The 10,000-nt window shown below is 38.7% G+C and overlaps 1 protein-coding gene and 1 long non-coding RNA gene across 2 annotated transcripts in view; both read left to right on the top strand.

Annotated features, from left to right (window-relative positions):
• LOC138980413 (uncharacterized) overlaps positions 1–10,000 on the top strand; it is a 399,865-nt gene that overhangs the window by 114,007 nt on the left and 275,858 nt on the right. The gene's annotated exons all lie outside the window — the stretch shown is intronic.
• The window catches only part of LOC138980408 (calmodulin-like), a gene marked incomplete in the record, with an annotated part of 85,634 nt that overhangs the window by 73,011 nt on the left and 2,623 nt on the right, over positions 1–10,000 (top strand). The window contains 3 exon segments of the mRNA XM_070353278.1: positions 2,017–2,160; positions 3,765–4,040; positions 4,594–10,000. The exon segment at positions 4,594–10,000 is cut by the window's right edge and continues 2,623 nt beyond it. Coding sequence (XP_070209379.1) covers positions 2,017–2,160; positions 3,765–4,040; positions 4,594–4,703 — 530 coding nt within the window.

The following is a 10,000-nucleotide window of genomic DNA, read 5'->3' as shown; positions in this document are numbered from 1 at the left end:
TCTTTTTTTAATGTTTATGTCTGATAAGGAAGCAGCCAAGTTGTTGATTTTGTGTTAGTGTCCTACTGAAAAAGTCGGGACTGATCTGAGGCGGTGTAAGCAATCTCTCACACGTAAAGAATTGTACCTGTTAACACTTTTTTTAACCCATCTGTACCACCCACACACCACAACAACACCATTTCATTTTCTCATCCTCTTTTATCGATACTTCCACGCCCACCCCAACCCCCGTTTCCTGCTTTGTCCCTCCCCTGATGCCTTCCTCCGGAGCTTCCCCGATGGATTGAAACAGAGAGGGTAGACAAGGGTCGATCGTCTGCTGCTGGCAATCCGAGAACCATTCCCCAAGAACTTCTGGCTCTCTATCTTCAGTCTCTGTTTTCCTCACCGACCCAACTCCCGTCCTCCTATACACCCCCCCCCCCCCCCCCCCCCCCCCCCCCCCCCATCCCGTCAATACTTTTCTCGGTTCAAATGCCAATCGTTGACTCTTACCTCTTGTATTTTACCAGTCTGCCACCCTCCCCTGTCCCGTCGCGATATAACCTTGAACGGTTGAAAACGACGTTAAACACCAAATAAAGAAAGAAAGAAAGACCCTCTCCTGTTCTTTTGGCCTAGTTGAAGTGAAGAGACTTATACTAAGAGAGGGGAGAAAACGAAAGAGTGAATATCCGCTTGTCCGTCCATCAGCCCTCCGTTAGTCCGTCAATCTATATCTGTCTTTGTTTGTCTATATACATGTACATGATTATGTGTGTGTTAACCATGTGTAAGAGTCGTTTTCACTGACATGGCTACATCACGATTTGTAGTTTGTCAAACACATTTGTTATTAGCCGTGGACACAGGTACACATAATGGTCTTATAACTTAGGTTTCTGTGATCCTTCCTTGGCTCTTTCGACGCCCTGTATAACTTAGGTTTTTGTGATCCTTCCTTGGCTCTTTCGACGCCCTGTATAACTTAGGTTTCTGTGATCCTTCCTTGGCTCTTTCGACGCCCTGTATAACTTAGGTTTCTGTGATACTTCCTTGGCTCTTTCGACGCCCTGTTTTTACCGCTTGCTTCCCTTTATATAATAAATCGGCCGTAAGGCGTCATCGTCCCGAAGGAAATCTTCAAAATCTCCAAAACTTGGAACTCGGGGTAGAGAGGTCATTTTATGAAATGACGTCAACGCCTATCGGCGATTGGCCAATGCATTTCGGAGCTGGACTGCCTACATAATGTCTATCACACTTGAAATGAATGCTTCTTGAGTTTGCTTTCCAAACTGATACGAAGGGAACGGGAGCATGGGGTCAGTTATCAACTTAACTTAACTCAACTCAAACAGTGAAATCGACAGAACGTACCGTACACAAACACGAACTGAGAAACTCGGAAAGCGACGAGTCGACACTGATAACCATGCTCAAGAACTCACGTGTGATATTCGAAGTCAACATTTCTCTTTCTTTTCAACTTTATCTGTATTTTTTTTAAACTTGCAATTATTATTGTATCTTAATCATCTTAGTTCATTCCAAAGGGTTTGAGTGATGTAATGAAGATTAAATTTGTCAAAGGGTTACATAACTATTGAGTACTTCCAGTGCGATCGACAAGAACAGTTATCTATATACACATCTGAATCTCTCTGTCCTTGCAGAGCTGCAGTCGATCTTTGAAATGATCGACAAGAACAATGATGTATATAATCATCTGAATCTCTCTGTAATTGCAGATCTGCAGTCGATCTTTGAGATGTTCGACAAGAACAATGATCATTATTAAATTGATTCTATCTCTGTTCTTGCAGACTTGCAGTCGATCTTTGAAATGGTCCGACAAAAACAATGATTTATATAATCATAACAATCTCTCTGTAATTGCAGAACTGCAGTCAATCTTTGACACGAACAATGATTTATATAACCATCACAATCTCTCTGTAATTGCAGAACTGCAGTCAATCTTTGAGACGAACAATGATTTATATAACCATCACAATCTCTCTGTAATTGCAGAACTGCAGTCAATCTTTGAGATGTTCGACAAGAACAAGGACGGCAAGATCTCGTGTGACGAGCTGGGAGTGGTACTCAGGACCCTCGGACACCGCTACTCGCAGACCGAGGTGGAGGAGATGATCAAAAATGCAGACAAAAATGGTGGGTGAATATATGCAGTTGTAAGTAGCGAGTCACAAGAAAAAAAGAAGTATTATTGCAAAACTGCAGACAAAAACGGTGAGTGAAAGATATCGGTGCAAAACTGCAGACAAAAACGATGAGTGAAAGATATTAGACCAACAAAAAAAAGTCTGTTTACGGTATCCCGACCGACCCTATTTTTTCGCGCGACCCTAGACTTTTTGTTGGCATTTGGGGAGGAAAAAAAATGTTTAAACAAATTTTAAAAAACAAAAGTCTTTTTTTGGGGGGCAAAATAACTTAAAATATGGTTTTTTTGAAGAAAAAAAATAGAAAAAATAAATAAATTCCCGACCTACCGACCCTTTTTTTTGGCCTATGTTACCGTAAACAGTCTTTTTTTTTTCTTTTTTTTCCTTGGTTCAAAACTGCAGACAAAAACGGTGAGTGAAAAGAGGTATTAAAACAAAACTGCAGACAAGAACAGTGAGTGAAAACATGCAGTTGTATGAAGCGTGTAAAAATAAAAATAAAAGGTATCGGTGCAAAAATGAAGATAAAAACGAGGAGTGAAAACATGCAGTTGTTGTATAAGTAGCGAGTAAAAAGAAAGGGAGAGGTATTATTGCAAAAATGCAGACTTAGACGGTGAGTGAAAACTTGCAGTTGTAAGTAACAGTAAACCCTAACTTTCTCTCTATGCCTCGCAGACAATGGTTACGTAGAATAGGCCTACGACGAATTCCTGATCCCGATGAAGCGATGGTCTGCGAAATACTGTAACAAATAAACCCTAACTTTCTCTTTATTCCTCAGACATTTTTTTCGTAGAATACCACGAATTCCAAGCTCACGAATAAAAACAGTGCGCCTACGAAATACTGTACAAGTAAACCCTAACTTTCTCTCTGTTCCACACAGACAATGGTTTCGTAGAATACGACGATTTCCAGGCAACGTACGAAACACTGTGAAAGTAAACCCTAAAATTCTCTCTATTTCTCACAGATAATGATTTTGTACGACAAAATCTGATTGTGTGTATCTCATCTAAAAGTCGGGGTAAAAGGGTTAGGGTTAGGCTTTGCCATAATAACGGGCATTTATAAAGCGCCTTATCAGAAGTTCAAAGCGCGTGACAACAATACATGTATACAAAAATCATACAATCACTGTCAGATTCAAACAACACATCATGCACATCTCACATCCCCAGACTCTATACAAAGGAACTATCCGAAGTGTTGTTGGAACAAGTGAGTTTTCAAGTTGGACTTAAAAGATGAAATGGATGGAGAGTGACGTAATTGAAAGGGGAGTGAATTCCATAACTGAGGTCCATGAGGGCGTAAAACTTGAATTTGTCTAATAATGTAAAAGTAAATCGTATCTTTCTCTCCATAGAAAATGGAAACGTAGAATGCGACGAATTCCAGACTCACATATAAAAACAGTGTGCGTACTTAATACTGTAAAATCAACCTCTTACTTTGGTTTACACAAGACTTTATTCGATATAAGTACGGTGACTTATATACAGTATTTAACATTCAGAATCCGAACTCTGGCATAAAGCTTATAGTAACCAATCCAAAAGTAACCTCTCACTTTCTCTCTCACAGACAATGGTTATGTAGAATACGACGAATTCCTGATCCTGATGAAGCGGTGGTCAGCCAACGCGGCCCAGCAGGACGCCGACTTGGACGAGAAGGCAAGGGAGGACCAGGAGGCCAGAGAAGCCTTCAGGATCTTTGACATGGACGGCAACGGCTACATCGACAGGCACGAGCTGCGCTTCATCATGTCCAAGCTGGGGGAGAGCCCCGGGGAGGACGATATATGCGAGATGTTCCGCCTGGCTGACCTCAACGGTGACGGCTTGATAGACTATGAAGGTGAGTGGAGGGTGGTGGTGGTTGTGTGTGTGGGGTGAGATGGGGGGTGGGGAAGAAGGGGTGTGTGTAGGTGGGGATGGGGTGGTGTGTGTGTGTATGTGTGTGTGTGTGGGGGCCCGGGGTTTATTAGCGTGTGTGGGTGTTTGTTTTTGTGGGGGGGGATGAGGGTGGGTTGTGTACTGTGTATATGTGCGAGTGTGCCTGTTTGTGTATGTTAGTGTGTTCATGTGTCTGTGTGTGTGTATATATATATGGGTGTGTGTGTGTGTGTATATATGGGTGTGTGTGTGAGGTTTGAATTCCTGAAACCGTTTACTGGAATGATTTTGAAACAGATTACGACTTAACGATAGTGCACAGCCATGTAAGACTTAACTGTGTTTGCTGAACGACTAGTTCTTATGACCAGCTTGATTGATTCGCAGGACATTTTAACTTGTATGTTTGCTCTTGAATACTCTTCTCCTTTTAAAAAGCAAGTCTTCCTTGAGATCATTTGGTTTTATTTTCAGTCCTCTTTTAACACTAAGAAATACCTTGTGTCTATGCGCAGAGTTTACCCAAATGATGAACAACATGTCCATGATGAAACCGCCAGCAAGATCCCCTGCCTCCTCCTCTACCTCCTCGTCCAAATCCTCCAAAAGTGTCAAGAAGAAGTGAAGTCGGTCGTTGCTAAGGAACCTTGCAGGGCCCCCCAGTCACCTTGGTGTTTTGTGACTTTTCTGACCCTGGGCGACCTTGAGGTTTAACCTTGACACTGTGCGACCGGGAGAGGACTTCCAAAACAAGACCTTGACCTTGCTTTTTTTTTGGTACTAGTTCGTTGTTTGATGGAAGCGTCGCCGGTGACTGTAGCTGTTGTGGAACGATGTTCACGTGACCAGCCCCGACGAATCTTACTACATCAATGACGTTTTGTATGACAAAACCCGAACCTTTTGCCTACGACCTATATGGACCTGTTTACCTTTCGTCATGTGTCACTTCCGTTTCCGGGTCACGAGCCTCGCTCTCCTTCCCACCTGTCACACTCCTTATCTGTGTAATGTTGTGTAGCCACAACTTCGCAGTACACTCCACTCGACCTGTTGTAACCTTTTTGTATTCTTTTTATATTATGACTGCTATATTAGCCCACGTACAGATAATCTAAAGAACAAATTGCTGTGATCATTGAGGGCAAGTGATGTCAATGATTTGTGGTGTATGCATGCTTGATGCGAAAGAGATTAATGGTTATTGGTACTTTGTTTGTGGATACAGTTTGTAGTGTCACTGGCGAAGGAGAATGTTGAGTGTCTTTTCGGATAAATCTGGCTGTCTTGAGTTCGAAAATAGTGTGAAATTGAGTACCAAATTGCAAGAAAAGAATAAACTTGTTATCAAAGGAAAAACACAAGAAAGATATATCCACAACAAATTACGATTAGTAAGTACTGATTTAAAAAGAAAGTCTCTCTCTATAAGAGTGTTGTTGTTGTTTTAGAGTTCAATCATGATACCAGTTTTATGAAGACATTTTAGAACTGGGAGCCAATTTCAGTTTTAAATTTGGGGTCAGTTTCCAAAATAGGGTGTCTTTTGAGGAAGAGGTTTTGAATCCAAAATTTACCAAAACAGTTACATTTTAAAGGCTCCTTTCGAAATAAAGAGCTGTTCTTAATAACAGCAGAGTCAGAAGACTGTGTTGAGGACAAGAGCCAGTTATACATGGAGATAATTTGTATCAACTTTTCATGCAGATGGACTGTTTTAGAAGGATGTTAGACTGGAAATGAGGAACTCAACGAGCAGTGAACAGAGTGTGTTTGATACAGGGTTTTACAAGTAATCTGTCTGCATACTCAGTGTGATACTGCATCATTTGAATTGTCTCACTTTTTGCTTTTTCTGTGACATACCTTTCTTCAAACATCACGGTTAAATGGTTTTTTTTTAATATAGTTTTAGGTTGAAAATCCTCGACTAGGAGTTACGGTACTTTAGATTGTGCCCCTGTTTACAGGAGTTTTGTAAAAAGAACAACTTTTTTTTTGCAATCACGAGCATTAGTTCTAATTTTAGCTTTTAGTATTTGAATAAGGAATTTCTTGTGAATAATTTATTTTGGAATTTTCTTCTATTATCAAAAGGTTTTTCATTATTGTATTGTATGTAATACTATTGTCATCTACACATTAGAATCATAGAGAAGATATATTAATATAAGACTTTTGACAAACGCACATTTATATGCTAGAAAACTGAAGATAGTTTTCCATAATTGATAAACATTATTCGGTTGATTACCATTTAGAATGAGATTGTTGTCCTATCGAGTATAAAAAAATGTAGATTAGATGGTCTTTTTTGGTTAAACGCCTTCCTGTTGTATATTAATAAGACGAAAGAAGCACCATGTGCTATCAGGAACTTGTATTGCACTGGGTGTATCAGACACAGCTCCTTTTTTGTCTTGATAAAATTGATTTTTCTTGATATCATCATTGCTTGGTGTGAATAGGGAAAGGAAAGAAGAAATGGTTTCCTATTTGATCAGTTTCTGGTTACTGATAATTCGAGAAAGTAATACCGGTTTATGGAAGACTGCTGTCATGATTTCGAAGAATAATGAATGTGCGCAGAAAGAGATCAGAAAATACACTTTTAAACCAGAAGTAAAACACCACAAGGAAATTACAAACGACTCTTGCTAGCTTCAGGTGCAATTTCCCAGTGTTATATAAAACGGAAGCCACATCCTGTACGTGATGGGTGGTTACTATGGCTACAAGACTACTGCCCAATGATTGCACCTTCCTGTTATTCGCCCGGCCTTTGTTCTTTCTGCAGACGTAAAAGCACGCTGAGGAGATGTTATGCAGTTTGTCACGTAGTTTTTTTTATCATTTCCTAAAACCCTTTACAAAATGAAGATCCCGTTTTTCTTCTTTTTCTGTTTCGTGGTTGTTCAGGAATTTCTTTTGCTTGTGCATGTTCGGTTTTTCTGATGTGTTTGTTTGGTCCCCATGGCAACCCCTTGTTACCCAAGACAATTCCACATTCCATGATCAATTCTATACCGCAAAGTAAACTGTAGCTAGTTGTGTCTGTACCTTCCTATCGAGCTGTGTCGGAGTTGGGAGCAAACAAGGCTGAACACACCGACAGGATCTCTAGTACCTTTGCAATAACGCCCATGTCTTTTCCCCCTAATGGGCTGTAGTAATTTCCATGCATTGTTACATTTTTGTCGTTGCAATTATTCGTTATCTATGTGATAGTAACGGCCTGGTAGTTTGTCTGTTTCATTATCTCTGTTTCTGGGACTTGTGTCAATCTTTATCCCCTGCGGGTTAGGGGGAAGAATTTACCCGATGCTCCCCAGCATGTCGTAAGAGGCGACTAACGGATTCTGTTTCTCTTTTTACCTTTGTTAAGTGTTTCTTGTATAGAATATAGTCAATTTTTGTAAAGATTTTAGTCAAGCAGTATGTAAGAAATGTTAAGTCCTTTGTACTGGAAACTTGCATTCTCCCAGTAAGGTAATACATTGTACTACGTTGCAAGCCCCTGGAGCAAATTTGTGATTAGTGCTTTTGTGAACAAGAAACAATTGACAAGTGGCTCTATCCCATCTCCTCTTTTCCCCGTCGCGATATAACCTTCGTGGTTGAAAACGACGTTAAACACCAAATAAAGAAAGATGTCAATCTATATCTTTTGTCAGTGACAGTCTGACTTTCCTTTCTTTTCTTTGTGTGTTATGTCTTTTCTTTTCTTTTTTTTTTTCTTTTTGTTTTATGTTGTATCTGTTTGGTTTTGTGTTTGTTTGGGGCGGCGGGGATTTTTTTTTATACGAGTCATATGGAGTTTGAAACATGTGTTTCCCCTTTTTTATGTGTAATATTTACATTTGATGTTTTGTAGCTTCCCGTCCCCTTTCCCAGATTTGTTGACGGCCTAATACTGGCACGTTTTGTAACGTAACGAGTTTTGAAACAAAATTAATGTTACATGAATGTATCACTTAAGTTGTTCGGATTCTGGTGGAAATGGATAAAACTGTATCATTTTATTCGGATTAAATCTTATAATCGAGAGCTTGTTTTCCATCGTTTTGTCAAGAAAATCAATGAAGTTGCACGCAAATGTTGTGAAGAACTGCAGAAATGATTATCTTTTTCTCGCAACATTGACAGGATGAAATTATTTAAATACTAGTATCTTCAGGCTTTTTCTGCTGAATGTCATGTATTTATTTAAATGTTCTATGTGCTTGTGTGTGTGCGTGTTTATTGTTATGTGTGTGTTATTTTCCTTCTTGATACTGATATACTTAGTTTTTAGTTCAATTCACTTAGTTAAGAACAGTGGGGTTTTGTGTGTGTGGGTTTATTTTTCTCGTTACTTTTCCTCGGTGCCTCCACATTTTCTTTCATTTTTGAAAGAATATTTTTGAAAGTTTGGAGTGAAGCAATATACATTTTGTGATTTTTTTTCTCCATTTTTTTGCCGATTGTTTAGTTTGAAGAGGATAATCGAATTGTGATCGTAAGCTCTCCCCCACCCCGACCCCAAACCCAAAAATAGTCGTCGATTACTGATATTAAATTAAATCAAATTCTGCTTTATTTTTTCTTTGATGGTAATGTTGTCGAACAAAATGAAACAATTGGTTCATGTTTATTTTACACTACGTTTGGAGAGCTTCTATTTGATTGTTTTCTTTAGAAATTAGCCCAGGATTTGTGTAACTGTTTGTCAAAGTAGTGGTAAGTACTTGTTTTACCGCCCTGAATAGTTTACTGTTCGGGAAGAAGTCGTTTCGGTTTCATCTTTCTTGTCTACATCTTTCCTCTTTGACTTTTTTGTCACATTAATGCAGATAAAACGAGAAACTGCCAAGAAAATATATCATCATTTTCGTTACGACCTTGAGTGTGATCGTTTGTTTTGGATGATTTCACTTATCTTGCTTTCATTGCAAAGTTGTTTGCTTGGGATCTTGTTTTGCGATTGATTGCAAAAATAGGCTGACATCGCAAATGATTGATGGCAAAGTATGATTAATAAAAAGACATGAAAATGAATGTTTCTGGTTGTTTCACATGCTCATGTGATATTCTTTTGTATACCCTCGTTACCCTAAAGTTCAGTTACTTTTTTTTACATGTTACAATTGTGTAATGAATAAGATCAGTTGCAGTATAGAAACGTAATTTAGATTTATGTTGTCATTGGGGTTTTTTTTCTCTCAGAATAAACATGCAATGTGTCCTCACAATCGTTCCTTTTGTGATATTTTGGATGTGATCAGTAGTTAGTATTTTTGTAGTTGTATAACTGCTTGCCACTGTTACTTGAAATAGCAATTATTATTTTTATTATTATTATTGTTAATGTTATGATAAATATAAAAATAAATAAAAATTTAAAAAAAATTATTTTTTTATTTTTTTATTTTTTTTATTATTATAATGATGATATCTTTCAGTACTGATTCTCCATGCCTGGTATTACTTTTTAAAAGTCTGCTAGTTATGGCCAGTGATTTTGTATGGGAATGACGGGTCAATAATTAGGGAGCAGAGAGAGAGACGCATATATACTATAAACAAAGGTTAACGAGAGTTCAGAAGAACAATCACTCTTAGCTTTACCAAAAAATGCTTAAAAATTTAATGTGTGCAACCTCATTCAATTTGACGTTCGGCAAGCATATCAACATGTTCTCCCGCAGTGGGGCACTGCGGTTATGAAATTAAAGGCCCCTCCTGTTTTTGGAACCGCAGGAGCTTTCTAGTTTGCTGTTAGGTAGATTTTTGGTTCCTCTTTTCTGTCATGCTCTCTTTTTCTTCATGAATTCTTTTCTTTTTTCTGCCTTCTTGCTCATTCACCTGTATTTTTTTCCAAAAATCTCTTCTCTTGCCGCTTGTCTCGCGATTCATGTATAGTTTAATCTGTTAGTGTTCTGA

This window comes from Littorina saxatilis, linkage group LG11 (genome assembly GCF_037325665.1).
Source record: "Littorina saxatilis isolate snail1 linkage group LG11, US_GU_Lsax_2.0, whole genome shotgun sequence".
Taxonomy (NCBI): Eukaryota; Metazoa; Mollusca; class Gastropoda; order Littorinimorpha; family Littorinidae; genus Littorina; species Littorina saxatilis.
The sequence above is the reverse complement of the archived record's forward strand: the minus strand, read 5'-3'. Positions and strand labels throughout refer to the sequence as shown.